Raw genomic sequence first — 21,034 nt, 5'->3', positions numbered from 1 at the left:
GTTTATTGTATATAGTTGTATTGTATGAGTACTGTTTATCATGTATAATATTATTGTCTGAGTACTGTTTATTATGTATAGGTGTAGTGTCTGAGGACTGTGTATTGTCTGTAGTTGTATTTTCTGAGTACTGCTTATTGTGTTTAGTTGTATTGTCTGATTACCGTTTATTGTGTATAGTTGTGTTGTCTGAGTAGTTTATTTTGTGTAGTTCTATTGTTGGAGTACTGTTTATTGTATGTTATTGTATTGTCTGAATAAAGTTTATTAAGTATAGTTGTATTCTCTGAGTAATTCATTGTGTGTAGCTATATTGTCTGAGTAATGTTTATTGTGATTTTACTTGTCTTGTCTGAATACTGTTTATTGTGTATGGTTGTATTGTCTGAGTGCTGTTTCATATGTATAGTTGTATTGTCTGAGTAGTGTTTATTGTTTGTAGTTTTATTTTCTGGGTACTGTTTATTGTCTGTAGTTGTATTTTCTGAGTACTGCTTATTGTGTTTAGTTGTATTGTCTGAATACCGTTTATTGTGTATAATTTTATTGTCTGAGTAGTTTATTGTGTGTAGTGGTATTGTCTGAGTACTGTTTATTGTATGTTATTGTATTGTCTGAATAAAGTTTATTTATTATGGTTGTTTTCTCTTACTTGTTTATTGTGTCTAGTTGTATTTTCTGAGTATTGTTTATTGTGTATAGTTGTATTGTGTGAGTACTGTTTATTGTGGAATGTTGTATTGTCTTAGTATTATTTATTGTGTATAGTTGTATTGTCTTAGTACTGTATAGTGTGTATAGTTGTATTGTCTGGACACTTTATTGTCTATAATTGTATTGCGTGAGTGGTATTATTGTCTGTAGTTGTAATTTCTGAATACTGTATATTGTGGATAGTTATATTGTCTGAATACTATTTAGTATGTCAAGTTGTATTTTCTGAGTACTGTATATTCGTTGTAATTGTAATGTCTGAATAATGTTTATTGTATATAGTTGTATTTTCTGCGTACTATTTATTGTGTGTAGTTGTAATGTCTGAGTATTGTTTATTGCGTGTAGCTGTATTGTCTGACTATTGTTTAATGTTTGTAGTTGTATTGTCTGAATGCTGTTGATTTTGTATAGGTGTAGTGTCTGAATACGGTTTATTGTGTATAGTTGTATTGTCAGAGTACTATTTATTGTCTGTTGTTGTATAATCTGAGTACTGTGTATTGTGTGTAGTTGTTTTATCTGCGTACTCTTTATTGTGTCTAGTTGTATTGTCTGAGTGTTCTTTATTGTGTATAAGTGTATTCTCTGAGTACTGTTTATTGTGTATAGTTGTATTGTATGAGTACTGTTTATTGTGTATAGGTGTATTGTTTGAGTATTGTTTATTTTGTGTAGTGGTATTATCTGAGTACTGTTTATTGTGTGTAGTTGTATTGTATTAGTACTGTTTATTGTGTGTAGTTGTGTTGTCTGAGTAGTTTATTGTGTGTAGTTGTATTATCTGAGTATTGTTTATCACGTGTAGTTGTATTGTTTAGGTACAGTTTATTGTGTATAGTTGTATTGTCGGAGTACTCTTTATTGTATGTTATTGTATTGTCTGAATAAAGTTTATTAAGTATAGTTGTATTGTCTGAGTACTGTTTATTGTGTTTGTAGTTGTAATGTCTGAGTACTGTTTATTGTGTCTAGTTGTATTTTCTGAGTATTGTTTATTGTGTATAGTTGTATTGTCTTAGTACTGTTTATTTTGTTTTGTTGTATTTTCTGAGTACTCTTTACTGTGGGTAGTTGCATTGTCTGAGTACTGTTTATTAAGTATAGTTGTATTGTCTGAGTACTGTTTAGTGTATGTTATTGTATTTTCTGAATAAATTTATTAAGTATTGTTTTGTCTGAGTTGTTTATTGTGTCTAGTTGTATTTTCTGAGTATTGTTTATTGTGTATAGTTGTATTGTCTGAGTACTATTTATTGTCTGTAGTTGTATAATCTGAGTACTGTTTATTGTGTGTAGTTGTTTTGTCTGTGAGCTGTTTATTGTGTGTAGTTGTATTGTCTGAGTACTCTTTATTTGTGTATAGTTGTATTGTCTGAGTGTTGTTTATTGTGTATAGGTGTAGTGTCTGAGTAGTTTTAATTGTTTATAGTTTTATTGTATGAGTACTGTTGATTGTGTGTAGTTGTATTGTGTGAGTATTGCTTATCATGTATAGATGTATTGTCTGAGTATTGTTTATAGTGTATAGATGTTTTATCTGAGTACTGTTTTTTGTGTACATGTATAGTTGTATTATCTGAGTACTTTTTATTGTGGATAATTGTTTTGTGTGATACCTTTTATTGTCTGTAGTTGTAATTTCTCAGCACCGTTTATTTTATATAGTTGCATTGTCTGAGTACAGTTTCATGACTATTATTGTATTCTCTGAGTACTGTTCATTTGTGTAGTTGTATTGTCTGAGTACTGTTTATTTTTTATTGTTGTATTGTCTGAGTACTGTGTATTGTGTATATTTGTATTCTGTGATTACTATTATTGTCTGTATTTGCATTTTCTGATTACTGTTTATTGTGTGTAGCTGTATTGTCCGAGTACTGTTTATTGTGTTCAGTTGTATTGTCTGAGTATTGTTTATTGTGTTTCGCTGTATTGTCTTAGTACTTATTATTGGGTATAATTGTATTACCTGATTATTGTTTATCTTGTATGGTTGTATTATCTGAGTATTGTTTATTTTGTGTAGTTGTATTGTCAGTGTACTGTTTATTGTGTGTAGTTGTATTGTCTGAGTACTGTTTATTGTGTGTAGTTGTATTGTCTGAGTAGTTTATTGTGTGTAGTTGTATTGTCTGAGTAGTTTATTGTGTGTAGTTGTATTGTCTGAGTATTGTTTATTATGTATAGCTGTATTGTCTGAGTATTGTTTATTGTGTATAGTTGTATTGGTCAGTACTGTTTATTGTGTGGAGTTGTATTGTCAGAGTACTGTTAATTGTGTGTAGTTGTATAGACTGAGTACTGTGTATTGTATGTTATTGTATTGTCTGAATAAAGTTTATTAAGTATAGTTGTATTGTCTAAGTTGTTTATTGTGTATAGTTGTATTCTGTGAGTACTATTATTGTCTGTAGCTGCATTTTTTGAGTCCTGGTCATTGTCTGTAGTTGTATTATCTGAGTACTGTTTATTCTGTGTAGTTGTATTGTCTGAGTATTTCTTATTGTGTTTAGGTGTATTGTCTGAGTATTGTTTATTGTGTGTAGTTGTATTGTCAGAGTACTGTTTATTGTGTGTAGTTGTATTCTCTGAATCTTGTTTCTTGTGTATAGTTGTATTGTCGGAGTATTGTTTATATTGTACAGTTGTATTCTTTGAGTACTGTTTATCGTGTGTAGTTGTAATGTCTGAGTACTGTTTAATGTGTATAGTTGTATTGTCTGAGCATTGTTTAATGTGTGAAGTTGTATTGTCTGAATACTGTTGATTGTGTATACGTGTGCTGTCTGAATACTGTTTATTGTGTATAGTTGTATTGCCTGAGTACTATTTATTGTCTGTAGTTGTATAATCTGAATACTGTTTATTCTGCGTAGTTGTATTGTCTGTGTATTGTTTATTGTGTGTAGTTGTATTTTCTAAGTACTGTTTATGGTGTATAGTTGTATTGTCTGAGTGTTGTTTATTGTGTATAGTTGTATTGTCTGAGTGTTGTTTATTGTGTATAGTTGTATTGTCTGAGTACTGTTTATTCTGTGTAGTTGTATTGTCTGAGTGTTGTTTATTGTGTATAGCTATATTGTGTGAGTACTGTTTATTGTGTGTAGTTGTATTGTCTGTGTACTGTTTATTGTGTGTAGTTGTATTTTCTGAGTACTGTTTATGGTGTATAGGTGTATTGTATGAGAACTGTTTATTGTGTATAGTTGTATTGTCTGAATACTGTTTATTGTATATAGGTATATTGTCTGATTATTGTTTATTGTGTATAATTGTAATGTCTGAGTTCTGTTTATTGTGTGTAGTTGTATTGTTTGAGTACTATTTATTGTGTGTAGTTGTATTGTCTGAGTACTGTTTATTGTGTGTAGTTGTAATGTCTGAGTACTGTTTATTGTGTATAGTTGTATCTTCTGAGTACTGTTTATTGTGTGTAGTTGTATTGTTTGAGTACTTTTTATTATGTATAGTTGTATTGTCCGAGTACAGTTTCCTGTGTATGATTGTATTGTTCGAGTACTGTTTATTGTGTATAGTTGTATTGTCTGAGTACTATTTATTGTTTGTAGTTGTATTGTCTTAGTACTGTTTATTGTGTATAGTTGCAATGTCAGAGTACTGTTTAATGTGTATAGTTGTATTTTCTGAGTACTGTTTATTGTGTGTAGTTGTATTGTCTGAGTACTGTTTATTGTGTGTAGTTGTATTGTCTGAGTATTGTTTATTGTGTCTAGTTGTATTGTCTGAGTACTGTTTATTTTGTATAGATGTATTATCTGAGTACAGTTTCCTGAGTATGATTGTATTCTCTGAGTACTCTTTATTGTGTGTAGTTGTTGTCACAGATTAACCGAGTTCTTGTCCAAATAAATATATAAGAAATAACACACTGCACAACACTTTACAATATATATATATATATATATATATATATTTCTCCACATTTACTTATTACATTATTGTTAACTACATGTAGTTCATTAAATAATTAAAGTTGATTTCTGCTTCCACGTATGCTCTTCTTCCCAATCTTTGGTGGGCAGAGGTATAACGTGTGAATGGCAATATTTCCTGTATTTGGTCTACTTGTACCTTGGACCTATAATATAAATGTCACTACAAGAATACATACTGTATCGTTACGCAACAGTTTACTATTTACGTAAACTTCATACTGTACATTTGATAAATCCACTATAACGTTAATACTGTGGTTTTACATTTTACCACTACTTCTGTATGTAAAACTTATACGGTACTAATTTTGATACATCACATATTTTGCTATACAACGTAGATACACTGTACACGGTACTACACATACAAAACGTTACGCATATGTAACTTAACTACTACTCTATGAGCATAAAGTTCTACCCATATTTACTAATTACTTTGATACAATATACTCACTACTGGTACATTATGACGTGTGAAACAATATTACATGTACAATATGCAAACTTCAGATTACTTTTACTATAAAGTTGTAGGATAAGAGAAAATGGCAAAGCTGTTTGCAAAGCATTACGGTATTTACTAAATATATTGAATAAAGATAAACTTACCTCAGAAGTGAAGCGACGACAATCTGGTTTATAAGAGAAATTAGTAAGTGAAGTTTTCAATATACAAAACACTGAGTGTGTAGCTCTGTGTAAGTCTTGCCTGCTACGCCCAAACTAACTCGCAACTGGTATTAAAAGTGAATTTAGACCTGGTGAACATCATTAACTTTACCTGTATGGAAACAAGTTAGGAATAAAAATATATACATTTAATTCTTTTGTACAAGGTTAAAACTAGGGAGTTGTATTTTCTGAGTATTCTTTATTGTGTATAGTTGTATTGTCTGAGTGTTGTTTATTGTGTATAGTTGATTTGTCTGAGTACTGTATATTTTGTATAGTTGTATTGTCTGAGTACTGTTTATTGTGTACAGTTTTATTGTTTGAGTACTGTTTATTGTGTGTAGTTGTATTGTTTAAGTATTGTTTATTGTTTATTGTGTATAGTTTTATTATCTGAGAATTGTTTAATATGTGTAGTTGTATTATCTGAGTACAATGTTTATTGTGTAAAGGTGTAGTGTCTGAGTACTGTTTATTGTGAATACTTGTATTGTCTGAGTAGTATTTTTTGTCTGTAGTTGCATAATCTGGGTACTATTTATTGTGTGTAGTTGTATTGTCTGAGTAATGTTTATTGTGTGTAGTTGTATTGTCTGAGTACTGTTTATTGTGTATAATTGTATTGTCTCAGTGCTGTTTATTGTGTATAGGTGTGGTGTCTGAGTACTGTTTATTGTGTACAGTTTTATTGTTTGAGTACTGTTTATTGTGTGTAGTTTTATTGTGTGAATACTGTTTATTGTGTGTAGTTGTATTGTCTGAGTACTGTTTATTGTGTATAGTAGTAATGTCTGAATGTTGTTTATTTTGTATAGTTGTATTGTCTTAGTACTGTTTATTGCGTATAGTTGTATTGTCTAAGTGTTGTTTATTTTGTACAGTTGTATTGTCTGAGTACTGTTTATTGTGTATAGTTGTATTCTCTGAGTATTGTTTATTTTGTACAGTTGTATTGTCTGAGTACTGTTTATTGTGTATCGTTTCATTGTCTGAGTACTGATTACTGTGTGAACTTGTATTTTCTGAGTCCTGTTTATTGTGTATAGTTGTATTGTGTGAATACAGTTTCCCGAGTATAATTGTATTATCTGAGTACTGTTTATTGTGTGTAGTTGTATTGTGTGACTACTTTTTAATGTGTATAGTTGTATTGTCTGAGTATTGTTTATTGTATTTTTGTTTTGTCTGAATACTGTTTATAATGTATAATTGTATTGTCTGAGTACTATTTTTAGTTGTAATTGTATTGTCTGAGTACTGTTTATCATATCTAGTTGTACTGTCTGAGTATCGTTTATTGTGTAAAGTTGTGTTGTCTGAGTAGTTTATTGTCTGTAATTGTATGTTCTGAGTACTGCTTATTGTGTTTAGTTGTATTCTCTGAGTACTTTTATTGCCTGTAGTTGTATTTTCTGAGTACTCTTTATTGTATATTATTGTATTGTCTAAATAAAGTTGACTGTGTATAGTTGTATTGTATCAGTATTGTTTTTTGTGTGTAGTTGTATTGTCTGAGTACTGTTTACTGTGTGCACTTCTATTGTCAGAGTACTGTTTATTGTATGTAGTTATATTGTTTGAGTACTGTTTATTGTGTAAAGTTGTATTGTCTGAGTATTGTTTATTGTGTATAGGTGCATTGTCTGAGTACTGATTACTGTGTGCACTTGTATTGTATGAGTACTGTTTACTGTGTGTAGTTATATTGTTTGAGTACTCCTTATTGTGTAAAGTTGTAATGGCTGAGTACTGTGTATTGTGTATTCTTGTATTATCTGATTACTGTTTATTGTGTATAGTTGTATTGTGTGACTACTCTTTATTGTGTATAGTTGTTTTGTCTGAGTATTGTTTATTGTATTGTATTGCATGAATACTGTTTATAATTTATAGTTGTATTGTCTAAGTACTATCGATTAGTTGTAATTGTATTGTCTGAATACTGTTTATTATATTTAGTTGTACTGTCTGAGTACCGTTTATTGTGTAAAGTTGTTTTGTCTAAGTAGTTTATTGTGTGTACTTCTATTGTCGGAGTACTGTTTATTGTATGTTATTGTATTGTCTGAATAAAGTTTTTAAGTATAGTTGTATTTTCTGAGTACTTCTTATTGTGTTTAGTTGTATTGTCTGAGTAATGTTTATTGCCTGTAGTTAATTTTCTGAGTACTGTTTATTGTATATTATTGTATTGTCTGAATAAAGTTGACCGTGCATAATTTTATTGTATGAGTATTGTTTTTTATGTCTAGTTGTATTGTCTTTGTATTGCTTATTGTGTGTAGTTGTGTTTTCTGACTACTGTTTACTGTGTGCAGTTGTATTGTCTGAGTACTGTTTACTGTGTGCACTTGTGTTGTCTGAGTACTGATTATTGTGTGTAGTTATATTGTTTGAGTACTGTTTATTGTGTATAGTTTTATTGTCTGAGTACAGTTTCATGAATATGATTGTATTCTATGAGTACTGTTTATTGTGTGTCGTTGTATTGTCTGAGTAATGTTTATTGTATAGTTGTATTGTCTGAATACTGGTTAAAATGTATAGTTTTGTTGTCTGAGTACTGTTTATTATATCTTGTTGTACTGTGTGAGTATTGTTTATGGTGTATAATTGTGTTGTCTGAGTAGTTAATTGTGTGTATTTGAATTGACTGACTACTATTATTTTTTGTAGTTGTATTTTCTGAGCACTGTTTATTTTTTATACTTGCATTTTCTGAGCACAGTTTCATGACTATGATTGTAATCTCTAAGTACTGTCTATTTTGTGTATTTGTATTGTCTGAGTACTGTTTATTGTGTATAGTTGTATTGTGTGAGTATTATTATTGTCTGAGTTGCATTTTTTGAGTACTTTTTATTGTGTGTAGTTGTGTTTTCTGAATACTGTTTATTGTGTGTAGTTATATTGTCTGAGTACTTATTATTGGGTATAGTTGTATTGTCTGAGTATTATTTATTGTGTGTAGTTGTAATATTAGAGTACTGTTTATTGTGTGTAGTTGTATATCTGAGTATTGTTCATTGTGTATAGTTGTTTTTTCTGAGTGTTGTTTATTTTGCAGAGTTGTATTGTCTGAGTATTGTTTATTGTGTATAGTTGTATTGTCTGAGTATTGCTTATTGTGTACAGTTGTATTGTCAGATTACAGTTTATTGTGTATAGTTGTATTGTCTGAGTGCTGTTTATTGTAAATAGGTGTAGTGTCTGAGTAATGTTTATTGTTTTTAGTTTTAGTGTATGAGTACTGTTTATAGTGTGTAGTTGTATTGTGCGAGTGCTGTTTATTTTTTATATTTGTATTGTCTGAGTATTGTTTTACTGTGTATAGGTGTAGTGTCTAAGTGCTGTTTATCGTGTATAGTTGTATTGTTCGAGTAATATCTATTGTATGTAGTTGTATAATCTGAGTACTGTTATTGTGTGTAGTTGTATTGTCTAAGTACTGTTTATTGTGTGTAGTTATATTGTTTGAGTACTAGTTATTGTGTATAGTTGTGTTGTCTGAGTATTGTTTATTGTATGTTGTTGTGTTGTCTGAGTACTTTTAATTTTGAGTAGTTGTATTGTCTGAATACTGTTTACTCTGTGCATTTGTATTCTTTGAGTACTGTTTATTGTGTATAGTTATATTGTGTGAGAACTATTATTTTCTGTAGTTGTATTTTCAGAGTACTGTTTATTGTGTATAGTTGATTTGTCTGAGTACTGTATATTGTGTATAGTTGTATTGTCTGAGTATTGTTTATTTTGTACAGTTGTCTTGTTTGAGGCCTATTTATTGTGTGTAGTTGTATTGTCTACATACTGTTTATTGTGTGTAGTTGTATTGTCTGAGTACTGTTTACTGTGTATAGGTGTAGTGTCTAAGTGCTGTTTATCGTGTATAGTTGTATTGTTCGAGTAATATCTATTGTCTGTAGTTGTATAATCTGAGTACTGTTATTGTGTATAGTTGTATTGTATGAGTGCTGTTTATTGTGTATAGGTGTATTGTCTGAGTACTGTTTATAATGTATAGTTGTATTGTATGTATATTGTTTATTGTGTGTAGTCGTATTGTCTAAGCATTGTTTATTGTTAGTAGCTGTGTTTTCTGAGTAATTTTTATTCTGTGTAGTTGTATTGTCTGAGTACTGATTACTTTGTGGACTTGTATTTTCTGAGTACTGTTTATTCTGTGTAGTTGTACTGTCTGAGTACTGATTACTTTATGCACTTGTATTGTCTGAGTACTGTTTATTGTGTGTAGTTATTTTGTTTGAGTACCCTTTATTGTGTATAGTTGTATTGCCTGAGTACTGTGTAGTGTGTATACTTGTATTATCTGAGTTATGTTAATTGTGTATAGGTTTATTGTGTGAGTACTATTGTTGTCGGTAGTTGTATTTTCTGAGTACTGTTTATTGTGTATAGTTATATTGTCTGAGTACAGTTTCATGAGTATGATTGTATTATCTGAGTACTGTTTATTGTGTATAGTTATATTGTCTGAGTACAGTTTCATGAGTATGATTGTATTATCTGAGTACTGTTTATTGTGTGTAGATGAATTGTGTGACTACTCTTTATTGTGTATAATTGTATTGTCTGAGTATTGTATTGTTGTATTGTCTGAATACTGTTTTTAATATATAGTTGTATTGTCTGAGTACTATTTATTAGTTGTAATTGTATTGTCTTAGTACTGTTAATCATATCTAGTTGTATTATCCGAGTACCGTTTATTGTGTTAAGTTGTGTTGTCTCGGTAGTTTATTGTGTGTAGTTGTATTGTCTGAGTATTGTTTATTGTCTGTAGTTGTATTGTCGGAGTATTGTTTATTGTCTGTAGTTGTATTGTTTGAGTTCACTTCTATTGTCTGAGTACTGTTTATTATGTGTAGTTATATTGTTTGAGTACTAGTTATTGTGTATAGTTGTGTTGTCTGAGTATTCTTTATTGTATGTTGTTGTATTGTCTGAGTACTTTTAATTTTGAGTAGTTGTATTGTCTGAGTACTGTTTACTCTGTACATTTGTATTCTTTGAGTACTGTTTATTGTGTGTAATTATATTGTTTGGGCACAGTTTATTGTGTATAGTTGTATTGTGTGAGAACTATTACTGTCTGTAGTTGTATTTTCAGAGTACTGTTTATTCTGTATAGTTGCATTGTCTGAGTACAGTTTCATGAGTACGATTGTATTCTCTGAGTAATGTTTATTGTGTGTAGTTGTATTGTCTGAGTATTGTTTATTAGCTGTAATTATATTGTCGACGTACTGTTTATTATATCTGGTTATACTGTCCGAGTACCGTTTATTATGTATAGTTGTGTTGTCTGAGTAGTTTATTGTGCATAGTTATATTGTCTGAATACTGCTTATTGTGTTTAGTTGTATGGTGTGAGTACCATTTATTGTGTACAGTTGTGTTGTCTGAGTAGTTTATTGTGTGTAGTTGTATTGTCGGAGTACTGTTTATTGTCTGTAGCAGTGTTGTCTGAGTACTGTTCATTGTGTATAGTTGTATTGTTTGAGTATTGTTTATTGTGTATAGTTGCATTTTCTGAGTACGATTTATTGTGTGAAGTTGTATAGTTTAAGTACTGTTTATTGCGTATAGTTGTATTGTCTGAATATTGTTTATTGTGTATAGCTGTATTGTGTGAGTACTGTTATTGTGTGTAGTTGCATTGTCTGGGTATTGTTATTGTGTGTAGTTGTATTGTCCACATACTGTTTATTGCGTATAGTTGTATTGTCTGAGTACAGTTTATTCGTTGTAATTGCATTGTCTGAGTACTGTTTATTCTATATAGGCGTACTGTCTGGGTAGTTTTTTGTGTGTACTTGTATTGTCTGAGTAGTTTATTGTGTGTAGTTGCATTGTCTGAGTATTGTTATTGTGTGTAGTTGTATTTTCCGAGTACTGTTTATTGTCTGTAGGTGTATTGTCGGAGTACTGTTTATTGTGTGTAGTTGTATTATCTGAGTACTGTTTATTGTGTATAGTTGTAGTGTCTGAGTAGTTTATTGTGTATAGTTGTATTATCTCAGTACTTTTTATTGTGTACAGTTGTATTGCCTGAGTGTTGTTTATTGTGTGTAATTGTATGGTCTGAATACAGTTTATTAAGTACAGTTGTATTGTCTCAGTAGTTTATTGTGTGTAGTTGCATTGTCTGAGTATTGATATTGTGTGTAGTTGTATTGTCTGAGTACTGTTTATTGTGATTAGTTGTGTTGTCTGAGTACTGTTTATTGTGTGTAGCTGTATTGTCTGAGTATTGTTATTGTGTGTAGTTGTATTGTCGGAGTACTGTTTATTGTCTGTAGCTGTGTTGTCTGAGTACTGTTCATTGTGTATAGTTGTATTGTCTGAGTATTGTTTATTGCGTATAGTTGTATTGTCTGAGTATTGTTTATTGTGTATAGCTATATTGTGTGAGTACTGTTTATTGTGTATAGTTGTATTGTCTGAATACAGTACATTCGTTGTAATTGCATTGTCTGAGTACTGTTTATTCTATATAGGTGTACTGTCTGAGTAGTTTTTTTTATGTGTACTTGTATTGTCTGAGTAGTTTATTATGTGCAGTTGTATTTTACGAGTACTGTTTATTGTCTGTAGGTGTATTGTCTGAGTACTGTTTATTGTGTGTAGTTGTATTTTCGGAGTAATGTTTATTGTGTGTAGTTGTATTGCCTGAGTACTGTTTATGGCGTGTAGTTGCATTGTCTGAGTATTGTTTATTGTGTGTAGTTGTATTATCTCAGTACTGTTTATTGTGTACAGTTGCATTGTCTGAGTGTTGTTTATTGTGTGTAGTTGTATTGTCTGAATACAGTTTATTAAGTACAGTTGCATTGTCTGCAGTATTGTTATTGTGTGTAGTTGTATTGTCTGAGTACTGTTTATTGTGTCTAGTTGTATTGTCTGAGTACTGTTTATTGTGTGTAGTTCTATTATCTGAGTACTGTTTATTGTGATTAGTTGTGTTGTCTGAGTACTGTTTATTGTGTGTAGCTGTATTGTCTGAGTACTGTTTATTGTGTGTAGTTGTGTTGTCTGAGTACTGTTTATTGTGTGTAGTTGTGTTGTCTGAGTACTGTTTATTGTGTGTAGCTGTATTGTCTGAGTGATTTATTGTGTATAGTTGTATTGTCTGAGTAGTTTATTGTGTGTAGTTGTATTGTTTGAGTGGTTTATTTTGTTTGGTTGTAATTTTTATTTGCATTAAACATCAATAATAATTGTTTGAAACACTTTTTAATCTCAAAAGCAGGCATGTAATAATAATAATAATTGGTTTTATATAGCGCCTTTTGATGTACCCGTGAACCAAGTTTGATGTCTGTCAAGCAAAGGGTCCTCAAGACATTGAACGGACAGTATATTCCTATGTCCAGAATGGACTCACTCTTTACCTTTTGACCTAAAAATCAATAGGGGTCCTCTTCTACTCATAACCAACCAACATTTGAAATATCATAACGATCAAGTGAATGGTTCCCAAGATATTGAGTGAACATACAGTACACGACACGAGTTTTATACACCCCACCGTGGAAAGACCACGGTGGAAAATCCATGGAGATACACTGTGTTCCACGGTGTGTGTTATTTGTGAATACACACAGCTGCTAAGAGCTTTGTTCTGGCCACGGGCGCCTTGCGGGAGATGGGAAAATGTGCCGCAGGCCAAATAATCAAGATGAGGGTGGAATTTTAAGAAAAGAAAAAAATGTCAATATTTCCCCCCATGATACTTATATTCTTTTTCAGTATTTTGAGCCAATTCCAACGATACCAAACACTATATATTATGTTTTTAAGAAAACCTGCTTTTGAATTTTTTTCTTTTACTCTTCTTTCTTCATTAAAATATTCTTAAATTCTATGTTTAAATAATGTATACTTGCAGGCAATTCCTGTTTTGAATGCGAATTAGTATATTCAGTAAATGAAAAACATACATGTACAACATGTGATAGGGATATTTAATAATTACTGATGTGCTCTCTCTCTCTCTCTCTCTCTCTCTCTCTCTCTCTCTCTCTCTCTCTCTCTGACAAATGCGCTGTTTAACATAATTACTTCCATCATATTGTGTCGATATGCATCTTGACAAATATAACTTGATCCAATATAGAAATTATAGCATTGTCGATGATTAACAAATTGGAATTAATTTATTACGTAATTAATAGAAGCAAAAATACAAACCATCGAATGATTCATTTTTAAAATCCCGAGTTAATTACATTTGACCGAGACTTATGTTCGATGTACTTTGATAGAGGTTTTCATAAAAAAAATGTTCATCGGGAGTGTCTGGATAATGCAATGATTTTTGTATGATAAGTATATACCATGCAAATTCCTAGGGTCTTTGTCACAGTATAACTAAATTACAGTTAGCTAGTCTGGGTTTCGACTATTCATGAAAAGTGTGAAATGTATTGGGTCGGCGCGATATCAGATCTAGTCTAAGATCACAGGTATCTTGCGCCCACCCAATATATTTCACACTTACCGCTTTCAAATACACGGATTAGCTGACCCCCATTGTTCTACTGAGGCGAAAACCCCTTCGAATTTGCATGGAATGTACAAGTTATACACAGGTCATTGTTATAGTCATACATCATAGTACCGCTAACCCGACAAACATTTTTTTTCATTTTAAATAAGTTATTGAATGACGAAGTATGACCAAACTGCAGATTGAACTTTATGGAGCCCCGTGCTAACATTACTTATATTTTTCAATGTATCAGAAGGGGAATGTTGTCGGTTAAGTTGTGTAAATTTCTTGACAAGCAATAAAATAACAACAAAAATGGTGCTTAAATTGTCCGATTACGAAAACCTTAAATTGGGACCATGTGTGTGTGTGGTGGTGGTGGTGGTGGGGGGGGGGGGGGGGAGTAGTAGTGTGAAACTGTCTCAATTTCCCCTTCCGACTTCAATTTCTTAAATCATGCAGTGGGTAGGTCGCTATAAGCTACACGGCTAAATCCTTAACTTTCAAGTTTTCAAAGTACACTCTCTCCGATTCTATGTGCATGTAATTAATATTTAAGGATGTAAATCCTCGGTGTCAAATGCAACTAGTTTATGGAAAAAAAAAACTAATATCAATATAAGCAGAAATGACTTAATGATTATTTGCTTTTATTCATATACGCTATCGATTATTAAAATCTTTAATTTAATCTTTAGATGCATTAGATAATGAAAGCAAGAGAGAGAGAGAGAGAGAGAGAGAGAGAGAGAGAGAGAGAGAGAGAGAGAGAATTCAAGTGGTAATCATTGATTATAATATTCATGAATGTATGCAGATACGGGAAGTTTAATACGTTCAGTATAAATCTTGAAAGTATAATTTCTTTCTGATTAATTATTCATCCCCTTTCATTTTGATATATTTTTTTTAATTTCCCATTTTGTTTTCTTTACATGTTAAATTTTTCGGCTGGTCCGGGTTAGGACTAATGAATGACCCCCCCCCCCCCTTCTTCTAGAACGATGTTACGTGCTTAGTTGTCTATCTCCCTCCCAGTCAAAAATAAAATAAATACATGCTATATATACTGCAACACCATTGGATTTACTGGATAATTTTTCGATTTCACCTTCATAATACATGTTAATGCAAGCGGGCTTTTTTTTTTTCATCTTCGCTAGCCGAGAGTATTCGTCCACGAAGGTACAGTTGACTCAAAACCCACTGCTAGCGGAGATTAGATGAATTTTACCCCTGTATTATGTTATAACTGACCAAAACCTAGTACGTTTGTTTTACAACTTTCATTCAGAAGACGCGCAATTAGTTATTGAGTTACTGAATAAACGAGAAAACGTCTGCATTTTTATTTCAATCGTTGTCAACTGTATACTTTGTGATATTTCAAGACTACATGTGCTTAATTCAATTTATTGGATCTCATCATCATTATGCAATGGTATACAAAAATATAAAGACAAAAAGCTTTTATATATACATTTAATAAATAATACATGTATGGGTATTATAGGTAGGGGAGCACATTTTCTTTTCTTATTTTCTTAAAGTACGAATTTTTCTAAAGGTTTGTTTAAAAGTAAAGATATTTTTAATATTTATTTGTTTAGGTGATGAAAATTTGATTCTTTGCTCACATTGCTTCACAGTTGAGTACATAAGGAAATCCATATCCAATAAACATGTGTTATTCCTACCACTCGTCGGTACATTGTTTCACGGCACGTGCAGCACAATTTCGCCAAATAAAAGAAGGGTCATGAACAACGACAATCACATGCCAGTAATTTCAATTTGATAAATAGCAGTTCAAAGAAATGTGTACCATAAGCAATGGTTTATTTTTATGTAAAGTTTTCATTGTAATTAGGAATATGTGATTAAGGTCAGCTATATACATGTACATGTGAATGTCTGCATGGAAGTCTACATAGGGATATGTACCGAAAACACCAACGTATCATTAAACAACAATTACAAGAATTGAATGATTGATAGCTAATTTCTAAATAAATAATGGGGTGGGGGCATGCATGCTGGCCAAGCGAAAAGGTTTTTTGGGTGAATATTTCGGAAATTATTTCTTTGTTTTATCACACGGAGGTACACGGTGGCATTGACGGAGGTACAGGTGACATCCACGGAGATCCTCCGTGGACTTCAATGTCTAGCTCGCGCGGAAAAATAGGACTTCAAAGGTGCCAACAATTTTAAAGGTCCACCGTGTTTGGGGCAAATTTGTTCCACCGCATTGCGTGGAACACGCATAAAACTCGTGTGGTGTACTGTATGGTCTGCCAACCGAAAAGTGCAAAGCAATCCCTCTTTTCTTATTTGAAAGGGGGCATAAATAATTGCTTATAGAATCTCATATACAGTCACATGAATTTAGAAATATGACTGAAATGGGTTTCCGTTCTTCTGAAAAAAAACCCATAAATACCGAGTATTACAATGACATTAATGGGCTTCCATAATTCTAGAAAAAATTACAATCGGAATAATGCATCATGCTTATTAATTTACACTTGTATTTAACCAAATTATGATACACACTTTTTATTTTTTTTATGAGAAGGGACACATACTACAAACCACTAAAGGTGTTTGACTCGTTTTAGTCAATGCAATGTGCACTTGATTTTTCGCCGCGTTGTTTACCTATCTAAAAGCGTGAAATTGTTTCTTTTTTTTTAAATTAGCTTACACCCTGTAAATAATTATTATGACAAAGCCAATTAAAATTTATCATCATGCAATTTTTAAAACTGCCATGATATTATGATACTGTGACTAGCACATGTTTTGTGCACACGTCCTTTGTCGCTTGATTTTGTCAGATTTCTGCATGTTGCACGTTTTTCATGGATCTGGTAATATGCGATTACTTTTGAGTTTAAACTTTGCTTTTGCAGTAAACGACTGATGTACTTACCCATCTAAATGCGACGAAATTGTGGAGGGTTATGTTTGAATTCTTAATTTAGTACCAATTAAATTACTGGCTTTGATTATTGATATATTTAGGGGGTCGTTATTTCGCACCTTGGTGCGTCATTTTTTGAAGCTTGGGTGATGTTTTGATTACAAAACATTGAACGCTCGCATCGGCGATTAAATTCATATGAACTTTAAACAAAGAAAATGTCCAGTCTGTTAAAACTTTATTGCTACACACTCTCGTGCTTTGCTGAAATTAACATTATTTCCCCGAAAATACTGCTATGTAGTGTGCATAAGGACAAGATTGCCGTTTTCTTAAAAAAAAAAAAACAAATTTGCTGCACTGTATACAAATTCTAGTGCATGCGCATGCCTTTTTGAGAACCTGCATTATTTCTCGTGAAGTTAAATGCGATTGTACACACGAACAATGGTGTTTCCACAATTTACAGGCCCCAAAAGAGGATGTGTATGAAATATATTCGGCAAAATATGGTAAATGTGATTATCTATATCTGACTGTAGAATAGCCTAAAGCGAAAAACATAACAAACTGATTGTGCGTTCCTCGTCTCACCCCGGTAGATTCCCGCAGAAATAGTCACATGGTTTAAGCTTTGACACACGTTCGAAGAGGCCTCGACGGGGAGTATGATCGGTCGTAATAGACCAATACCATTTTCAAATATTTACTAAGGTTTTCCAACCTAAGAAAGCGAGATATTACTTTCTTTACTATAAAATATTTACTTACAAGTTATTTGTCTCATGTTTACGAATCTAGTTTTGTAGTTGATATATCTATACACACGTACTTCGCATGTTTAATATAAAAAAGTAAAATCACCTGTGACACTTATATATTGATTTAATTTGCTTACACCGTGTATTCATGCGCACTATGTTTAGTTTCTTTCAACGTATTGAGGGGACTCATTTGAATTACATTGTTATAAGAATGTCAACATATATGTATGATATGTCTTCAAAACTTAATGATGTTGTTCAAAAAAGCAAATGAAATTTGTTTGAAGATTTTTGTGCACGGGATTTAGTTGCTGTCGGTGTAAGAATAAACAGAAAGTTTGTGAGCCGCGATAAATCCGCACGCCGTTGACAGCAAGGAGCATCTCGCTTCGCGAGCCGGCTAAAAAATAACCAGTTTTATCGTGTATTTTTCAATTTTGGTAAATGGGTGATCTTTTAAAGTCATGTCGCCGATCCATAGGTTTCAACATCTAAGTTAATATAGCCTTTAATTTTCCGCCTACTATTTAGTTTTCTTCGCTGATAATGGTAGCTTTACATGTAACAAAGATAGTTTCTTAGTATATATAATACAAGTATGTATATGTGATATATTTTATTGATCATGCTTTAGCCTAAATCAAAAACAAAAATGTGTGTTTGCCTTTACATGTAACTAAGACCAACTAACAAAAATTAGCCCATTTCAAAAAAATTATTCCTCTTTTCATTTACAATTTTTTAAAAACTCTATGTCTGTTTTCATGGGGATAATTTTTTTTTCTATGAAAGCTTATTTGAGATCATTCATAGGAGTTTCAGGACACCTTGGGATGACTGTTTTACAATTAATGATAAAACTTAGTTTGCATGGAGATGTGTCTAATTCTTAAGATTAAATATTAAAATTAGGGATGTCAACGAGTACTCAACTATCGCTCGGTCATACCGATCATCGAGTAAATTTTTCATAGTCGAGTACTTGTTGAAATAGCTTTTGTTAGTAATGTTCTTAAATTCTAACACTTCGGTGTTTTTGTGAGTAAAATCATGTGCATGCAAAGGTAAAGTCATACTGGTTTTATTTTGTCCGTGTTCAAATAAATCATTTGAATTTGGATGTCGATCTGTAAACATGCTTCCGAAATACTCTGGTTGGAATACTTTAAAAGATCCTATGATGAAAAAAAAAACACGATGAAATATACTGATGACTTAGGTACACTTGTACCCTGTCAGTCTGTTTTTTTTAAAAAAAAAAATAAAAGATGATCTAGGCCTAAACCTAATAAAAATGATTTAAGCGAATGGAAAAAGATACATCTGGTGCGCATCTGGTGCATCAAAATTGGTACGGTATAAGTTTTACATGCATAAATAAAAACAAGCAAATAAAATAAATAAATTCATAATTAATCAATTAATACATCTGAAAACAATGAGCTATTCAGTCCGCAAGGCTAATGAAAATTTCAATATCTCAGTACCTTTAACGCGCAGCTTGATCCGCACCAGATCAAGAAGCCTGACCCACATTATCTCAGGAAATGACGTGCATTTGTTTTGAAGTATTTTTAGCAAACAACACCACGGACTGAGAAAAAACATGTTTCTGTCTTTTAAATGTTCAAGCTTATTATGAATTGAGCAGGTATAACACTGAAAATCATCAAGCAGGAAATAAAAGCTATACTGTTACAAATTTGACAAGGCGAATATCCTTTGAAATAATAATATCATTAATGATTATATAGCAAGACACATACGATACTGGTGCAAACACCGCTCATTTTATGTGATTTTCTGTTGGGTTAAAATGTTTGACTAGAAGTTAAGATTATTTGAGTATATTTATATACTTTCTGAGGATTTCTCGATACACCATAGCTATCGATAAACATGAGCACTCCAGTGGCGTGGCTAGATTTGAAATAGTTGTAAGCAGGAGGTCTGGGAGGCGGTCGCGCCCCCCCCCCCCTATTTTTCGTAATATGTAATAAAAATTTAACGAGAATATTTGTGAACACATAACACAATAGCTACGCCACTGCACTCAGCACTGGCCAATATGCAAATATTTCATACATAATATAATTAAATTAATTTTCAAAAATATTTTTAAAAACACTATTTTTGTTAAAGAATGTAACAAGTATGTCTTTAGAAACATCATTATCACCAACTATAACACCCGCCACCCCCCCCCCCCCCCCCACACCCACCCCCCTCAAAAGTAAGTTGAAAACAAGAACGACGAGGTTTTCCCCCTTAGTTTGCCACGAAGTGACACAAAGATTTGAGGGCAAATATCTAGTAAAAATCTCATGTCACTTAGTGGCAAAAAATCTTATATATGTTCAATAAATTTTCTATACAAATTCTTTTTTTCTTAAAATTAAAAAATATTTCTTTATATTCCTCTTTCCTTCCTATATCCACGCTAACTATCACTTTAAACTTGCCTTTTCCCGACGAAAACATGCGTTTGCCACTAAGTGTCCATACAGACGATTTGCCATTATGTGACAACTTTCGGGTATATATATATATATATATATATATATATATGAAAGGCGAAGATAACGAACTTTAGGGAGAGGGCTTGAATAGGCTATGCCTGTTGCCCGATCCCATTCACATTGTCAATAAAATATAGTTTAAATTGAAGTTAACGAACAATGATCAATCTCATAACTGCTATAAGCAATACAAAATCTATCTATCTCTCTCTCTATCTATCTATTTATCTATAGACTTTCAGAAATCATGTTCACCATACCGCAGTGTTGATGTTAGAGTAGAACCGTACATATTATCAATGTCTTTTATACCAAAATAACAAAGAAAATATTTGTGAAAATTATGATTTGCTGTATTAAATCGTTAGACCATTTGTTTCATTTATTTCTTAACAAAACACATTTCCATTGAATCATACTATGGTACTTCTCTGAATTAGAATCACTTGACTATCTTGAAAGTACCAGCAAATCAATTCCACTATGTTTTTAAGCTCATATTGTGAAGAAGTAGTGTAATGGCTATGAATCGTGATACTCATTGTCAAAAAAAACTTTTTATTTAAAAACGTAGATAACATTTTTCTGCGATATCAATGTTATATCAGAGACAGCACTGACTAACTATATACATTTATTTTTCTTTCAGGTGGCTACATGACAATCAAATAACAGAAATACCACAGAGAGTATTCTCCAGTCTCGTCAATTTAGAACAACTGTAAGTGTATTTTTCTTGTAAATTTGAAAAAAAAACAACATCACGGGATGATCGTCTAAAATTGATACGTAATACAATAATACATCCAAAGAATGCATTTGAGCCTTTATCACACGCATGCACTATCAAGTCAATGTCAGTTTGCAATCACAGTCTATGAATCTTAATAACCATATTGACACCTACCAATAATTAAACATGTAGTCATTCATGTTTGCTTCCTAGGAAATTCTTTTCAATG

The 21,034-nt window shown here is 31.8% G+C and overlaps 1 protein-coding gene across 1 annotated transcript in view; it reads left to right on the top strand.

Annotated features, from left to right (window-relative positions):
• LOC130049243 (slit homolog 2 protein-like) overlaps positions 1–20,815 on the top strand; it is a 126,702-nt gene extending 105,887 nt beyond the window's left edge. Inside the window, exon 3 of the mRNA XM_056146617.1 lies at positions 20,722–20,815. Coding sequence (XP_056002592.1) covers positions 20,722–20,797 — 76 coding nt within the window. The 3' untranslated portion in view covers positions 20,798–20,815. The remainder of the gene's footprint in view (positions 1–20,721) is intronic.
• Positions 20,816–21,034: the final 219 nt, after the last annotated feature.

This window comes from Ostrea edulis, chromosome 8, assembly GCF_947568905.1.
Source record: "Ostrea edulis chromosome 8, xbOstEdul1.1, whole genome shotgun sequence".
NCBI classification, from domain to species: Eukaryota; Metazoa; Mollusca; class Bivalvia; order Ostreida; family Ostreidae; genus Ostrea; species Ostrea edulis.
The sequence above is the reverse complement of the archived record's forward strand: the minus strand, read 5'-3'. Positions and strand labels throughout refer to the sequence as shown.